We start from the raw sequence: 18286 nt of genomic DNA on the forward strand, positions 1-18286 counted from the left end.
ATTCCTAGTGACAACTCAGCCTTAGGAATGAGCCAAAACCCCTGCCAGGGGTGGTCTTAAAACATCATAGGGGGTCACTGAAAACAGCTGCCTTTGACTATTTTTTTGAAGTTTAGTTTCTCCCAACAATAGTTGTGGTATCACTTTATGCTTCTAATTACAGTCACTTTGAGACTATTAAGTGAAAAAGCCCTTTAAGATGCTGACATAAGTGATGGCTCAGTTATCAAGAAGGGACAGCTGGAGCACAAACCTGGGCTAGAATGTGATAGAAAAAACACTTCTTGGCACCCAGTGAGAAAGCCAAAAGAACAAGAGAGATCGGAATAAGAATAAATTAAACAAGTGCATAAAATTATCACTGAGAATAGAGATCGTGCCATTTTTTTCTAAAGCAGCCGCCATCTCTAACAAAGGGCCCATTACATACCTTTGAGTTAACTCAAAGTGACCATTCCAATACCCTCTGTAATGTACGTGTTTTGAAGACCACAATTAAAGGATCATGCCCTGAGTTTAGCATCACCTGAGACACCATCTGCTTGCATGCCAGAAATTCTGAACTTGCTGAAAATCACTTTGCCATTTAAGAGACCAGCAGTTTAGCAACAGGGTCAGCTATACTGTGTGGCAATGCCGAGCTCTGGGGGACAGGCCCACAGCATGCCACGTGCTAATGCACTTGTGACGTTGCTTGAGAGGAGAATGCTCTTCTGAAGTCAAAACCCATTCACGGTCATCCAGGAATGAAGGGAAAAAATTTTCAATTGGGAAATTAAGACCTTGTGGAGAAAATCGCATTGTGGGATGTGGCAGTAGGAAGAGCATGGTGTGAGTCAATCCAATAATATAGTGCTAGTAATTACTACTAAATCAGAGGATTAATTTCTACTTGCCAGCCTTTCTTCTCTGAGGTGCTTATGACTTTTGTTGGACTTTGCTTCTGATAATAGGCACAGTGAGAGGCATTTTTCTTTCCTTTCCTGACCTTTTAACCAAACAATTAATTTGGGGGAGGGGTTGGGGGGAGGATCAGAGTTGTTTGTCCTGCTTCTCAGGCTTTATCTTCAAGGTCTCAGAGACACTGAGCAGCTTGGATATGTGGCCAGGAAGAAAGCTTTCATGACCTTTCTATGACATTTCTCAGCACCCTTTCCTACCACCTAGGGCCTTGCTATCTTAGATCTCCCTGTGATGCATTCTCGAGAAAGCAGATGCTGCCTGTCATGGCCACCCCTGCTCTTGGACCCCTGCATCCCAGGACATAGCTCAGGCTGACACCAGCAGCCATCCTTCCTTCATCATCCCCATGGCGTTGTTATAACAACTGCCACACTGGCTCTGCCATGTGCCTTACCCCCTTTGTTGCTCATTGTCAATTCTACATTCCGTTACCTTTTGTTGATCAGCAGAAATGACCAAAGACTTGCAAACCCCCAAATTTGTCACCATTTTTCTCCTTTTTGTATAGGCATACAAAAGTATACTTTTATACACAGGAATTTTTGAAACTGATAATTAAAAATTAGAGCAGGTTACTGCAGAAGCCTAAGATAGCTGGAGAAACTGGTGAACTGCATATACAGGGTTAACCTGGAGAACTCAAGGCCACTCCAGGAAGGAGGCCCCAGTGTTGTGTTTGAATGGAGGTGCCCCAACTAGAGATCCACACTATCTTCTGTAAATGGTACTTATCTTGCTTTCTTGAAAGTAGAGCAAGGTCTTGTAAAGAAATCCACAAAGCAGAAGTAGAAATGGCTCTACACCTGGACTCCACCAAAACTACATTTTAAAATAAACTTGTCCTCATCCCTCTGCTTTAGCAAATCTGGAGCAAGTCCTCCTCCATGTCCATGCTCTTTACATCACTACTCATTTCATGACTCATGTCTAGTCTCCTTTAGGTTTCAGCAAAACCCTCCCTGACCATAAGTGTCAAAGAGGTATCAAATGAGGAGAGGTTCCAGGTTCTGGAATTCATTCCTTGGTTAGAACTATGCTCTGGAGGGATGGAGGCAAGAGAATCAAGGGAAGAGGAGAAAAACAAGTACCCAAGACAGCTTGGTGCTTGGCGTTGTCCTTGGTGCTGACTGCTGTGTTCTTTCCAAGTTAATAACAGAAAATACTGACAAATGGCAACTAATTGCAATGGACAATAGTGAGTGCTACAAATATAAGTGTATTAAAAATCCTATTTACAATGAGCATGCTAATTATTGGAGTCCAAAGGAGTTCCTGCTGGGAAAAAAGTGGGGACCAGAGCTTTTCACATGTATGCTTTTTGGTTGCTTTTTGCACTTGGTTGGAATTTTTTCATTAGATTTGTCTATTACTGAACTTCAATATGAGAACCAAAAGAATGATTCTATTATTTGGTCACGTTAATATTAACCAAATACTCAGTGTACCGGGCATTGTGACAGGCATAGAATTATAAACCTATATACGGTGTAACTCCTCAAAAGGAAAGAGAGCTTTACAAAAAGAGAAATTAACTTGCAAGACAGAAAACACAATTTTTGGTCAAGATATTCTTCCTCATAGCTTTTACATCAATAACGTAAACTCTCTCTTCTCCAAACTTATAATCACAAAAGATCTCTAGCCCTACTGTCACTGGAGAAGTCTCTGCTCCAGCAGCCCAACGTTTTTGGATTGCTCTTCTTCACAGCAATGGCTATCTAGAAAGATAATCATTCCAAGTATTGGTTTTATGACTTGTTTCCAAGTGAGAAGGAAAAATTAGGGAAATTCCATAAGCACTTTGTGTTCCCTGTCCTATAGAAAGAATTTATCTGTTTCATCTATATTTAGAGAACACATTCATTCAGATGCTGTAACACAATTATTAATGTGACCATAAAATTATCAGTGAAGCCAAACCCTACAGCTTGAAAGCTCCAAGGACAATTAGATGGATTATCAAAGCAATAAGCACAATGGATTACATAGTTTAAGCCCTCTACTGAAAACACCCTCATGCTTAATAAAACTTTAGCAGGTATACCTTGATTCATATTAGCTGCTGGAGGCAGCCTGTGACTTAACCACATGACCCAAGGGCAACATTTTAAATTTTATCTGCAAATTAATTTCTCATTGACCTCTATTTCTATAAGCCACCTTTATGGACACCAAACTCTTGGATCCTTTAAACAAAAGAAAGATCTTTTTTAAAAAAATCTTAGAAACATACTGAGGGGTCTCTAAGAAAAGTTCATGGCAATGAGAAATTAAAACTTCCCAGACACTGTAGAAATACGACTGACCACATGTTTGTTTTTCTTTTAAATTAGCTAAAAACCAGTGACCACAAATATGTCTCCATATAAAGTAGGTATGATGTCTCATGTTTATTGCCTCTTATCAATAAACATCAGTCAAACCATACTATATCTCAGGATTGAGTAAGTGAATTAGGTTGAGTTGTAAATAAAAGAAGCAAGAGAAAGGGAACTGAATGAAAGTGATGTTGGAGCCATGGGGGAGAGTTAAGTCAAGAAGTGATTTCCGCACCACTCTTTCATCCAAGTGTAAGAAAAACTCTGGAATGGCTTTCCAGATTAAATTTATTAATATCCAAAGAGTTTCGTATTTTACATGATCTCATCTCATCTCCCGCAACTCCATTATGCAACATCTGTTCTAGCCATGCCAGCCTTTTTTTCTGTCATGCAAACATGCCAACATCATTCCCATTGCAAGATGTTCACATGTGATGGTCCTCCTGCTTGCACCACTCCACCCTGGATCTTCAGATGACTCACTTCTTTTATTATCATCAAGGTCATGCTTCAGAATCCGGGTCCTCAGTCTGCTAGCTAAAGCCACCTCTCCACAACCCTTCCTTAACACAATGTTATCAAAATTCATCCATCTGCCCATCCCATTCATCCAATGCATCCATCCATGTGTTCATGTGTTGCTTGTCTGCCTCTGCCACTCTACTGCAAGCTTTGTGAGGACAAAGACTGTGTCTTATTCAAAAATGTCTCCTCGGTAGCCAAATAATGTCTAACACTTAATAGGCACTTAATAGCTATTTACTTACTGACTGTAATAGTGTTAAAAAATATGTGTGTGTGTGTGTGTTTAGATGGGGATTAGAATAGAGTCTTTTCAGAAAATGCTTTTAAAAAGCAATTTCTAACTGAAAAATGCCAAGGTCCTGTAAAGAAAGTCCTCTTGTGCATTTCTGGTACCTAAAGCCCTTGTCCTGTCATTGCTGGATTCATTGACTAGCCCAAGCTGCCAATTATACATAGTGCCGAATACGAATCCCAAGGTAGAAGGCAGGCATCACAGAGAATCAGAAGCCTGGGGTCTAAGAATAATGAGATCCTGGCCCTGAAATGTTACTGTATTCTTCTCTTTAAAATGAGGATACCATAATTAATTTGAAGGCTCAAGGCTCTAATGTGAGACACTTGGGAACTCTAGGATATTGGGCAAGTAAGGAGTGTTGGTGTTGATGAGGCTTAATAGAGCTCTGTCCTGAGGTCTAAGACGGGAAGGTTCTACAAGTTTGAAATTCATATTCTCCTCAGACTCCAGAAAGAGTGACCCTCAGATAAGGGCTAAGAAATGTCTCTGATGCTACCTGCTTTCTTTTAAAAGCCTCACCTTTGGAATGTGACTAGCACCTATAAACAGCTGTCCTGGTAGGTGGTTAGCACATGCTCATGCAACACAAAAGCAAAACACTACCTCATCTGCAACCCAGCCTAACAGTGTGACATGTTTTGCACCAGCCTAGTCACTGCTAAGACACGGGCTCACATGTTGTGCATGATATTGTACAAAAATGACCTCAGTCAGAAAGGAGCTTAGGGCAAGCTTTGGGAGAATATGCCAAATGGAGAAAGTCCCTTTGTACATATGTAAGGCATGGAAGAATGGAAAATGGTCGATGTCATGACACAGGGGAACCCTGGAATGGGTCTGACAAATCTGGAGCCAGGTGGGAAGGTACATGAGACTCTTGGGGGTCTGTCAACAAGAGGAAAAGTCTAAGGAAAAAAGTGGCCATGTCCAGTGAAGAGAAAGGGGAGGTTGTGATGCACAAGCTCTTGGCTGTTCCTCTCTACTGACTAAGCCAAGGGAAGAGTAAAATGCGAGACGTGCATTTCCAAAGGAGCCCAATGCAGAGAGTGATAGTGGACAAAGATCAACACACAAGCCGCCACACCACGATTCCAATCCTCACCCAAATACACTAAGGTCACAGGCGATGATCAGCAGCACCTTAAGGCAGGATATGGTCACTTGATTAAGTAAAATGCACAGAATTCAAAGGTCAAGTCCTGAGTTTACCAAAGCTCACTGAGACAACATGACATTGAGTGGGAAATCTTTTTGTCAAATGTTTATGTAACAAAATATAATGAGGAAAACAAAAGTTATTTTCAATTCGAAATCCATGATGCATACCAGAAAAGTTTACACAGTGAAGGTGATAAAAATACTGACTATTGATGTTGACGGAAAACCTTCTGTGCACACTATTACTATGTTGAGTGATTCTATGTAAATGTAAATTTATCCCCTCAGTGTACATAAGCCAATTCAGATGGAAGCTTTTCTTCTGCCACAAATTTAACAGACTGTGGTTATCATGTTTGCCCCTGGGTACAAAGTAATATTCGGAAAAACTATGCCTGGCTGTTAAAAATATCAGGGAAGAAAGGTCAGCTGAAGTCGTTAGAAGAAAGAGCATAAAACCACCTCTAATGCTAATTTCTTGAGGCAAGAGGGCCAAGAAATAGTCAAACGTTTTAGGGTACTCAACCTTCCACAGTATGCTCCAAAAAATACTCTAAGGTTATTTTTTAAGGAGGAAGAAAGTAACCTTGCCACCCACTCCCCCCAAAAAGCAAACCTGTGTGGCCTCATAGGACTGATAGATCTCACAGATAATAGAGCCAGACAAGGTCAGTGGAAGGCATAACAGCAGCACTAGGATTCTCTGCCACAAGGCTGAGCAAATTGTTTTCTTTCTAGAGTCAGAGAATAAATATCTGGAATCTGGAAACCAAGAAGCAAAAATGGAAGATACCATGTGTAGATATTTATGAAAAAAATGTTCAATATATTTTTTACTCTCAAAATATTTAAGGACGCTGTAATTTAAATTTCATTAATGCACACAGTTTCCAAATATTATTATCCTTTCTCCCTTTTTCCCCAACCATTTAAAATGTAAAATCCATTCTTGGGGGACAAAGTCAGAATGAGGGATAGGATTCAGCCCATGAACTGAAGTTTGCAGACATGTACTCTCACCTGCAGTGAGAGGTTGTAGGGCAAAGTTAAGCCAGGGAGTCAACATATCTGGCATTGGTCTTCCCTCAAAGTGTCTTCAAAATACCATAAACACAGAGCTTCACTGAAACATCCCAAGTTCTCTTTTAGCAAAATCAGATTATCTATTTCATCCAGTAGCTTACGTTCACATTCTGGATTTATTTTAAATATCATCTTAGCTGTAGACGTTGCATTGGTTTTGTATGATAAATGCAGACAGGAGCAAAATGGGAAACACACATTAATCAGTTTCCATCACCATGACAAGCAATGGCATTGGGAAAGCATCTGATGTGAGGTGTCTGCTCTATAACAGCCAGCGACCACCAGCCACCACTTGTAATGCTCTCCTGTTCTTATCTTGTAGGCTTTCATATCGGACTGGGCAAGACACAGCTAATTGTGACACATGCAGGAACAGTGCATGTATTATCTATAGGTATGTTAACGTTCTCCTCCTCCCACTTTTCTATTATGAGTGACAAATGATGTTTACCCACGGATGCAAGAATCATTGGGGGCCATGCTGGGATGATTATATCAGACACAAAGTAAAGGGCTTTACTTGACCATAATTCTAAGCTACTCCTAAATACTCAACCCCAGGTGTATGATCCCAGGATGAGGGAGAGCTTGAACTCATTTATCTTGCAAATGCATCTTAGTGGTTTCAAAAACCGGTATAAGTTTGATGGCTTGTTTTCTCAGAATCGATAGCCATGAGCACTGTACTGTGTGTTCTAGCAAAGCTATGAAAGCTAAGTCCTTCAGATGGTATAGATCAAAGACTGCAAACCACACTGGATGCACTAGGAATACCACGGAAGAACCCAGGCTGCTTGGACCAAACGTGTAATTTATTTCCTTAGGAACTCACAAAGACTGTGGCACTGGCATCCCTTGGGACATAATCCCCAGTCTAGAATCCCTACAGCTGTTGTTCATCACGTTTTTGTTTTTGTTTTTTTTAATTTAAAGTTTGTTTAGATTGCTTGCATCAACAAGAATTCAGCACAAACTTTCAATAGGGAAAAACCACATTGGGCTTCTTGTGGAAATTTAGGATTTTCAGATATTGTCACAACTTTCAGGGAGGTGACTGCCTGTTTTCTTTTCGGAAATATAATTTTCACAAAACCACACGAGAGCAGTTAAGAGATGCTATGATTTAGTTCGCTGCTTAAAACCTAAGGCTGAAGGACAATTACAGTTGACTTACCCAATTATCAAAAACAATTCTCACTGCATAGTTCTATATCTAGAAATGGATAAAAGACCTCCCATCGCTCCTCTCCCCCGACCCATGCCCAACAAAATACACCTTCTAAAAAGATCTTCAAAGTCCCCTTTCTCTGATCAACAAGGTAGAGACAGGGAGAGGGTGTAAATGTCTTCAATGTAGCAAAAAGCTTGACACATTCTTGGGCTCATCACACATCTCCAGCCCAGCAGAACATCCAGGATGGGACTTAGACTGTTTAAAAGCAGAGTTGGGTCACTTGGTGACATCTTCTGGGTCAAGGCAGACATGAGCACCAGGTGTCACACTAGCACATTCCTTACTGTGGAAGTTCTCAACAAAGGGCAATTTAGCCTCCAGGGGACATCTGACAAGGTCTGGAGGGAGACGTTTTTAGCTGTCACAACTAGGGGGGTGCCACTGGCATCTAGTAGGTAGAGGCCAGAGGCGCTGCTAACATCCTGTAAAGCACAGGACAGCCCCACCACAGGAATTCATCCCGTCCAAATTGTTGATCCCTCTGAGACTGACAAAGCCCGCCCTGCTGGAACCATCACCAGGTTAAGGTCTGTAAAAGGCACACGCCAGCTGCTACCGCCTCCTGGCAGTACGCAGGCAGCCTGGACCCCGGCAGGAGCCCCGGCCCAGCATACCAAGCTGCTGGATTATCCTCCCACCTTTAACAAAGAAGAGGTGAAAAGCAAGCGCCCAGGCAAGTTTTGTCAAGAACTCCCACAAATTGCAAATCACCTCCTCAGAGACATCTACTTATCAGAGAAGTTGCTTAGTAGGAATATTTTCACTAAATTCATATTGTGGAAGAGAACTAAGAATCAACAGTGAGGGGATGTAACTCTGACTCAAGATAACCCTTCGCTAATATAAGTCATTAGGAAAAGAAGTGAAGACCGTAAAGGGCCTGGCATATACCCTCACTATTTATTTAGCTTCTGTTACTCTGGGAGCCGTGGTTCACCCAGCCTTTTAATGCAACAGAGCAGAAGTGCACCAAGATTTTCAGAGAAGGTTCACAGTGAGCTTGATGAGCACAAACCCATTTAACATTTTGTGGGTGATTGAAAAAAGAATTTATTAGGGCACTCTCCAGTGTAACTGAAGTAATTTAAGTAAATTTAGCTCTAAATCCAGAAGTAACTTACATTAAAAGTGATATTAAAAGTGATTTAACAAGCCCGTGAAGGACAGAAATTTGTCTTTTTCAGGAATTAGCTTTGAGTGCTTGCAATTTAGAATTGGCTCAACCAACATTCTGCACGAACCCCAGTACACCAGCTCCTGGCCCACTTTCTGAAAGATCTGTGAATGTCTCAGAACCACAGGAAATTGCCCAAATTGAGCAAAGACTCACCAGTGAGAGGGACTGGGCCACAGTGATCATTTTGGTTACCTCTTGCAAAACAAGGACAATGCACGTCCCCTCACAGTGACCTTGTCGTCAGATCTGCGACTGCAGGGATTGCTAGAGTGCTGGTGTGCATCTTCAGGAGCTGCCCCAGAGGACCCTCCAGAGCCAGGCACACCCCCTCCCCCCCCCCACCAGCCCCTTCTCTAAATGAGGCAAACATCCCTGGAGAGGTGGTACTAGAAAAACTGGAATGTGAGATCCCTTGTTCAGGAAAGCATTTTAAAATCTCTCCTGTCAGAGTGATGGCAACACCAACTCCCCAACCCCCAAACTTGTGCTGCAAACAGATGTTATTCTAGAAGGGCTTAAGAACAACATCTCAGCTGGACTCCCGCTGCCTCTAGACTTCCAGCCATTAATAAGGATCTCAGTATCACTACCAAGTTGAACACCACAGCTCATCAAGCTCCGTTCCCAATTTTTAGTCACTTTACATTAGTAATCACTAAAATTTAACTGTTACTAACTCACACAAGGTTGCAGGTCAACAAAAAATGTAACACTCGGTACGCTGGTTATTGACCCTGGACCCAAGTTTTCTGAGCTTCATGGATGGTAAGTCAGGTGAGAGCTCACTTCCAGTCAACTCACTGAAAAGCCAGTCAAAAGGGACATCACACACTTAACCTATTAATTTAATCTGACTCATATAGATTGAGATCTAACAATTAGCTGATTTAAAGTTATGCCAGGCTTTTGAAGGGCAACCCAGATGTTTTCTATGAATATGGGCACCCCACTCAAGTTCCAAGGGATTTTCCATGAACCACCTTGCTGGGGGAATCTGATTTCACACTTCTAGATCCTGACTGCCTGTACCTTTTTCACACTTGATATCTGGTCACACCCTACTCTGTTCAAAGCACCTAACTCACAGAAATAATTCTCTCTTGCCTAAGTTCTACGTTGTTGGTTTATGTCCTATGACGTTGATTTATGCAACATTCAAATAAATGATATCATTTCAGTGATAGGCACAAATGACCTAAACAGATCCAAACACAAGATCCTCTTGGTGAGCATTCAGCAGCAGAATAAGAATAAAGGGTTTGTAGGCGACCCTACAGGAAGTCACCTACAGGAAGCCTGTTCAGCAGGAGCAATGGCCTGTGTGGGCATCAGTTGTGTCACGGGGGAACCACATATTTCTCTGTAGTTAACTCAGGACAGCCACCAAGGGGGCTTCCGTCATACTGTCTGAATACCAAAGAGTAACCTACAATGATAAAAGGATACTGGTCTGGCTCCTTGAAGACTCGCATCTCTCCGAGACTGCCCTGATGGCTGGCAATGGTTGATACATGACTTCCCTATTGGAGGGTTCCCTTTTGTCAAAAGAGAAAGGACATCAAGGAGGAATTCAGCTAGGTGGCTTCTCAGTTTCCGGTCAGCCCTATGATTTAATCCTCAAATGCCAAATGCTTCATGAAGAACAGAGGTTTCTTTGGTAGAAAAGCATTCAGAACTCATAGTCCTTATGCAGGAGAGATCACCTGTTCGGGGGACCCGGTCACAGTGCACATGGGCAGCCATAATATCTGAGAAGTGAGACAAAGGGAGGGCACAGATTTCAGAGGCTTTATGATTTATTAAGGCCATTTCTTCTCACCAAGGAAACTTGCAAGCAAATCCTCCTTCAGTTCCTGCACACAACTGTGTAGAGAGAGGGCCCCATCACCGAGGTAGCTCAAGGACAGGGTCCTTGCAGCGGGTTCCAAGTGTGGCTCTGGCACCCGAGCTCTCAGATACCAGCGCCTGCATCCTAGACCTCAGTCCCCATACCACCATCTCAGCCACTGTTCTTGGTCTTTCCCATGAGGTGCCTCGCGAACCTCCAGACTGAACAGGTTAAAGGAGTTTCAAAATAAAGAAATTTTTAGATCCCAAAAGACAGTGGTTATCCCAGAAACTGAGAGCACACAAGAGGCCATCATGGCTGCTATAGCCACATGTTGCAATTTGTCGTGCCTGTTCGCTGGTAGGCAGAGAGCCCTGGAGGTCAATGAATTTGACCCTCCCTGTCCTGCATGTACACACCACTTTTCACTCAAAACCCAATTACCCTCTCCGAACAGCATAAAAATCCACTGTGTTTCCAGTAACACTTGGCCCAGGGAGATGCAAAGGGTGCCGTGTTCAAGACCTGGCTGCCTGCAGTTTTATCAACACGGTCCTATAATAAATGTGTACCTTTGCCATGGGCGGCGGTACATATTTCTCTGTAAAAAATAAGTCTGTCGTGGAAATATACAAAACTTGGAAGAAACATCAAAAGGACAAAAGGTCTTGAAGCAATTTCAGGGGAAAAGGCTGCCAGTACCACAAGCCAAAGGTTGGTACCATCAGCCTACGAGAGCCTGCTGCTCAGGCACCAGGTGCCCCAGAGGTACCCCCACCCTCTCTCTCTTTGTCAGGGTGGCCACTAAATCTCTAAAGTCACGTGGAACAACAGCACACAAGGATCAGATAGGTCCCTTCCAGCTCTGAAAGCTTGCTGACTGAGTGATTTACAAGCGATTTACTGCAGGACTCTGAGCTTCCACAGAAAGTATACATGGAAGGAAAAGTGTGGACAGTCACAAGGCATTTCTCAACCAAGTAACATCCATCCCTGCGTTAGCAAATCAGATTTATGTAGAGCCCAACAACCATTCCTGGGCAGCCAATAGCTGGCCCTGCTCGCTGGTCCACTAAAACCTCCAACATCAAAAGTAACACTTCCCATAATCGGGAATTTTGAAGTGGTTGACATGATTACATTTTTTCCTAAGATGACATCCCTTGGATTGTGATCTGGACCAACAATGAATTTCTAATGAAAGACCATCTTGGCATGAAAAAAGATTAACAGAAATACAGGTTTCAGTTTTCTTTAGTAAAACTTTTCTGGCTAATCATCCATATTTCCTGTCACAATATGCTGTAATTATTTCAGAAAATGTTTTAAGGATAAATTACTAATATAATATTTGCTCATAAGCAGTTCAGATGCTTTGTACCCAGCCTATCTTGGTTAATTCTCTTGTCAGACGAATCTGATGAGTCACACTACTGATGATTCACCTTTTCAGATTGTGTTTCAGAAAGGAACAATGAAATACACCATTTCCCTCCTTTATTGAAGTGGTTAATTCGTAAAATAATACCACAACAAAATGGCTTGAATTCAAATCTGTACGTTTTTATGAAAACAGCACGTGCCAACCTCAATTCTAAGGCTTTTGAGAATGAGAGCAAAATTAAAAGGTAATAATGATGCTGATTTGGATTCATTAAATAGGATCTTTACCAGAATTTAAAATTTCCCTGTGTTAGAATTCCCACCATTAGTCAGAAGCCCTGATGCTACTGTTCCCTCCAGGAGGACGCTGCCTACACATGCTCCATTTCCACACATCAAGGCCACCACACAGCTGGCCTCCAGGTACACTAATTATGTGGGGGACCAGGAAAGGGACAGGAATCTGTATGGACAGGAATGTTGAGGGTCTGCTTTGCTTTCAGTCCCACTGAGGGAGGGGGATCTTAAGGCCATGTTGTCTATGTCCTATTTTTGTCATTTGATATGATCCACTGATGGTCAAGCATGGGCAGGATTTCAACCAATCATTTTGATTAAATACCCAAGCCCTTTCCATGCGGTGCTTATAGGCATTTCTGCAGCAAGCATTTTCACTAGGATGCCTAGGAAATGGGAGGCTTCACCCCAGTCACTGGGAGATGGAAAGAAGTCGGTAATCTGGCTGAAGATAACCCCACGTACACCCGCTACCCTATGACTCTGCAACAGCAGAGCTCTGACAAAGGAGAACCTTCTGCTGGAATGGTGTGTGCCACAGACACAAGGACAAAAGACAGATAAAGTTGAAGGAAGCAGGGATGCCTGACCTGGGAGGGGGCCAACTCACAGGTGGTGGGATCATCTGGGAAGGACAGCATGCTGGGGAGGGTTCAGTCATGTGCTCTAGAGCCCACCCCCATCCCCCAGGCTACAGAGTCAGGAACAAGGGGCAGGAACCAAGGAGAGAAACAGCCAGACTTTCCCCAGGGGCGGAAGGGGATGCCTCACCGCATGTGCACACTCATCTTTACAGCATCTGGGAACCTTCTGGGACCTCACGATCCCTGACTGCTCATCTGGCAGGAAGTTCCTAAATTCTGCACGTTTGTTTCCAAAATGACTGGAGGATTTCAGGGAAGATGAATCAATTACCCTTATATGAGATGGTAGGAGGAATCCACAGAAGTAACGGGTGGCACTTCCTCATATCGTCCTTGGTAATTCATTGCATCGCCATTAAGAGCACAGAATATAAGGATGCAAAGATTCTAAATAAAACTGTGCATGGAAATTTTACCGATTCTGGTGTAGTGCACAAACTGCAAAGAGCTGGTGAGGGTGACGCATGATCAGGACAGCCACCAGCACTGAAAGCCTCACGACTAATGAAGTCTTATTGTTAAGAGAGGTAATTGCATTTGTATGCAGAAATGGTGCCAAGTCTAGCCTGTCCAGAGCCCACTTGGAGTGAGATCTCTGCAGCCTTTGTCATTTAGTGATTATCTCTTAGTGGAAGTGCTCTTTCCAGTCCTGCTCTAATTACTGCCACTTGTGCATATTAAGTTCTTTAACAACATGAACTGATGTGGAGGAAATTAGCCTTTTGTCTAATATTTAGTGTTCTGTTCTTTGTATTTACAGTGAATGATGGTATGGGAGGAAGATGACAGGAAGGAGTCCCAGGGTAATACCTTACATAGTATGACTCTGGCATAAGGAAGTATTTTTTTTTTTAATAAAGTAAATTAAAAGTCAGAACAGAAGATTTAACAGACCTCAGAATTCTCCTTGAAAATTCCCAAAGCCAATAATCAGAGTTTTTTCCCATTCCATCAGAATTTGTAAAATACATTATTTCTTTTTCCCCAATATACAAGGATTTAGGCTTTTGTAATACCAACACCTTCATTCTAACATGGAACTCTGATATGTATTAGAGATTAGAAAACTGAAAACCAACTACTTATCTCAACATATTGTTTTTAAGCAATTAGTTAAAATGTATTCAGCAAAGAAAGGTTGATTACACTGATCACCCTCCTCTTAGAACCCTCACCCTTGGTTATACCCAGAGGTAATAATTAAGGAGGCATCACCGATGTCCCAAACCTTTGGGAGGAGGTTGCACTGTCAGTATCATGAGAAAATGGATGTAATTCATTTTTACATGAATACGAAGTGTTGTTTTTTTTTTTAGGGGCCAGATGCAGGACTTGGTTCCTACCACAATGCCTGAGTTAGATCATTTGAAATTCCACAGGGAACGTGGCGATTAGAGAGGATATTGGTTGCTAAGACCACACGACAGACTCTCCCATCAGCCCTCTTGAAAGAGCTCCTCTCTTACACACCACATCCCTGGGGGTTGAGTGGGGAGCCCAGGATTTACATGGTCACTGGTGACACCAGAGGACTCGCACAAGAAGCTAATGGTTTTCCGGTCTGAGTGATGCGACTCTCATTGCTTCCTATCAGCACAGATGGCATAGCTCAGCTCAGATCAATAGAGGGAGAGCTCCTTGGAGCATCTAGAATTCAAGTCCTGGGTTGGTGGCCCAGGGGGTCGGGCTGCTTTGCATATTACCTCCAGCACTATGACCCTAGGAAGTCATTTGCCTCCTAGCAGAATTGTGCCCATCCTGAAAATGGTAAGAGCAGATGAAGTGACAGTCCAAGGTGTTGGCCAACCCTCAGTAACCTAACCTAGTGGTCCATTCCGGCACTTGCCGGACTCACTACAACCAATTTTGAAGAGTTTTTTATTTTCTCCTTTTAACTGCAGTTCCAATGCACTCCTTGCCCAAAGATTAAAAAAAAACAAAAAAACAAAAAACTCATGGCCTTCGGTGGGGCCAGAGACAGCAGCACAGTGGCAGGCTGCATTTAATAGTTATTGTACTCTTGTAATTACTATGTAGCTTCTTTGTGGCTGGCCAGGAGTGTGGCATAGGAGATGCTTAATACACATGTGACACTCTTGTTAGTGATCCGGTCCCTTTCCTACTCAAGAAATTATTATGGGTGGAGGTTATAAATAGAGCTGAAGTCTTTTCCACTTTCACCTCTCTGCGGTACAATTTATGGGAAGCTAACACGTGGTTCCTTGATCCTGGTGCATCTGGCCAGCCCACAAACTCAGGCACTTCGAGAAGGCGTGGGTGCCAGACTAGTTATTTGTATTCCAGAGGAACTCAAAGATAAGATGGAGACCAAGGATGGAGCTTAGCCAAGCACCAAAGAGGAGGACTGTTCTCCAGTGTGGTCAGGATATATAACCGTTCAGAAAAGTCACTAACTAATAACAATAACAATGTAATTATAGCTACAACAACAGGCTAGTGTATTGGTTTTTATAACTGTAATCATAATTTCCTTGCCATAGCATAGCAGGGAAGGGGGAGAGATCTTATAGTCTGGGCATTAATATTATTGAATACTCATCTACTTCTGGTATTTTATATCTTATAGTGATTCCATAAACTTGAATTATGCACCTACTATGTGAAATAATGGTGAGAGAAGGATCTAAAGTTATGATGAATCATTTCTATGTTCAAAGTGTTAAAAGCTGGTAATACAAATTATTACTATTTGAAACTAGTGGAATGGGATCCACAGATAATACATAACATAGGTATATAATACATAGACATATTTTATATACGTATATTCATTTTGATGGTAAAATATAAAATAAAAGAACAGCATTCTGCAGAGATAAGAAGTGAGGGGGTTTGGGTCCAGTTCATCTGTTTATTTCAGTTCAGTAACAAAGCAAGTTCTGAGCCGGACACTATTCATTGCATCTTGAACAGAAGAATAGGGTCTGTCCCTCAATGAGTTCACAGTCATGAGAAAAAACAGCTACAATCCAATGTGAGATAGACTCGCTCTAGTAAAGATGGGGAGACAACCATGCATGAGGAGAGTCTGGACAGGACAGAGAGCGGGCAGGTGTGGTTATTCTGGAAACGCCACAGAAAGAGGTGACCTGAGCTAGGCTGGAGGATGAGCAGGACTGTGCCAAGGAGTTTCAGGATTTCCAAAGGTGACTCTGGAAGGTAACTGGGAGATGGGTTAGAGAGGGGAGAGGGGGGAAAAGAGATGGAGGGGAAAGATGGAGGGGTGGAGACAGCAGGAGAAGAGGGAAAGGGAGAGGGGAGAGAATGAAGGGGAGGGGAGAGAGACAGGGAGGAGGGAGAGACAGGGAGGGAGGGGGAAAGATGAGGAGGAGGGAAAGGGGGGAGAGGGGAGAGACAGGGAGGAAGAGGGGAGAGAATGATGGGGATGAGGGGAGAGAATGAAGGGGAGAGCGAGGAGACAGAGGAGGGGGAGAGGGAGAAAGCAGGCCTACTGCTGGGCTGTTTGAGTGGTCAGAGGACTAACTTCTGAAGGTTTCGAAAAGGGTAGTGGTGGCTGGCCCAAGAGGAAGGATGCTGGAGCCTGCAGAGGGCAAATCCCCCGATGCGGGTGGTGGGATCGAGCAAAAAGAACTGGTGGAGCTTGATGCCAAGGTGCAAGCTTGGCCACCTGGACGAATGTTGGCTGCGTTTGGGAGGACAGGGCAGCGGGCCCAAGGAAAGATTTGATTGGAGACAAGCTGGATGTATGGTGCCCCTCAAATATTCAAGTGGAGATGGATTTGGGAAGAGTATGATGGCTGTCTGGGGTCCCAGTTCTTCAACTACCTGGAGGCATGGGCAGGGTCATGTACAGAAATCAAAGCCCAGGAGGAAGAGACTTGCCTCAGTTCACCCAGCTTGCAAGGGCAACAGCCAGCCTCCAACTCGGAGCCTAACCTTAGGGTCCCTCGGAGCGGTGGAGCTGTCCGTGGTGCTGACACGGAGCCGGCCAGGTTCCAGCCCTAGACACGGAGCGCTGAACCTCGGGGAACTCGGTCTGTCCCACCTAGATCTACACAGCAAGAGCCACCGCACCCCACGCTGTGCTGTTTCCCTGCACTCGAGGATGTGCCGCAGAACCCCCATGTGGGGGAAGAGCATATCTCCACTATTGTTTCACGACCCAGCAAGCTCAGGTCCCCATAGGTGAGATGATTTATCCACAGTGGCCGAGCGTGAGTCAGTCAGAGCCACAGAGAGCGCCGGGGGAACTCAGTGATCCAATTCAGGGAGAATTAAAAACAGACGTTCCTGCTCTGCAATCTACAGAGCCCGCCGAGGTGGCCGAAGCTGGAGAAATCTGAGGTTCCAGGTTTTCCTCCACTGCGGAAAACACAAGTGCTTGGGAGCCCAACTCACTTGCTTTTTAACTCCTAACGGCTGCACACAGAGGACTGAAGAAAGGGATGTTTTAACTACATTCCCCTTAAATTAACTTGAGGAGTTGGCGACAGCGTGCTAAAGAAACTGTGGCAGGGTCCAAGTATTTATAGGAGCATCAAGCGAGCAGAGCACCGACTGGAGAAGCTACAACCACACTCCTCTGCAAAGGCAAAGCGAGTGGGGGAAGAGGAGGGGACGAGGTGTTACTATAAAGCCTTAGCAGAGCCTCCAGGAAGAGAACAAAGCTGGGGTGCCAGCTGACGGAGCAGCCTGAGACTGAGGACAGATTTTTATTTCTTTGGAAATGTACTGAATAATAATTTTGCAAAAAAAGTCTCCATCCTAAGACTCCCATTTTTAAAAGAGAAAAAGACTAACCCAAGAAATTGAATCTACGGCCCGCCGCTTTAATTGTTTACCACAGTGAGTCACGGGGAGTTCGGCAAATGGCTTTGCAATAGCACCGTGGCGCGCCTTCAGCTCACAGGGTGTTCTCAACACAAAGCATTCGGTCAAATGGTTTGGTTGTCTGAAGGGAGAAGGGGATGCAGGGAAAGGAGAGACGTCAAGGTAAGTAACAGGAGCTCCTGGGGAGCTATGCCTCCTATGCAGCCCCGGGACTTCTGGGCATCGTGTGTCTCCCAGCACAAGCTGCAGCCTGTGTTTTGTTCAGGCATTTAAGAACACGGAGCACAGGTAAGGCTGGCCTGGCTCCGGCCCCTTTCGGTCTTGAAACTCAAGAGTCAGGACTTTTTCCAGGCTGCTTATCCTCCTGACACACAGCATTCAGCATCATGCACGTCTCCCCACGACAGTGCATCACGAACACCAGCCCCCGCCTGCAGGAGATGGGTGGCGGCATCAGCAGCGTCCGGCCTCGTGTGTGCTGCTGGGCACACAGGCCCTGGAGGGTACGGGGAGCTGTTTAAACCCCCACAGGTCCTGAAGGGTCATGAGGTCTACAGCTCAGA

General features: G+C 43.9%; 2 protein-coding genes across 9 annotated transcripts in view; one reads left to right on the forward strand and one right to left on the reverse strand.

The window, feature by feature from the left end:
* Nucleotides 1–18286, reverse strand: part of DOCK1 (dedicator of cytokinesis 1) — a 493838-nt gene that overhangs the window by 270732 nt on the left and 204820 nt on the right. The gene's annotated exons all lie outside the window — the stretch shown is intronic.
* INSYN2A (inhibitory synaptic factor 2A) overlaps nucleotides 1–18286 on the forward strand; it is a 58568-nt gene that overhangs the window by 33855 nt on the left and 6427 nt on the right. For 4 of the 7 annotated variants that reach the window (XM_072804889.1, XM_072804888.1, XM_072804891.1 and 1 more), the window contains one exon: nucleotides 6671–6742. The exons of 1 other annotated variant lie outside the window; for it this stretch is intronic. In XM_072804889.1, the coding sequence (XP_072660990.1) occupies nucleotides 6671–6742 (72 nt within the window). Of the gene's footprint in view, nucleotides 1–6670; nucleotides 6743–12040; nucleotides 13618–13671; nucleotides 13787–18286 lie in introns of those variants that run through there. 2 more of the 7 variants (XM_072804894.1, XM_072804893.1) reach the window with 2 other exon arrangements.

Source organism: Canis lupus, chromosome 29 (genome assembly GCF_048164855.1).
Source record: "Canis lupus baileyi chromosome 29, mCanLup2.hap1, whole genome shotgun sequence".
NCBI classification, from domain to species: domain Eukaryota; kingdom Metazoa; phylum Chordata; class Mammalia; order Carnivora; family Canidae; genus Canis; species Canis lupus.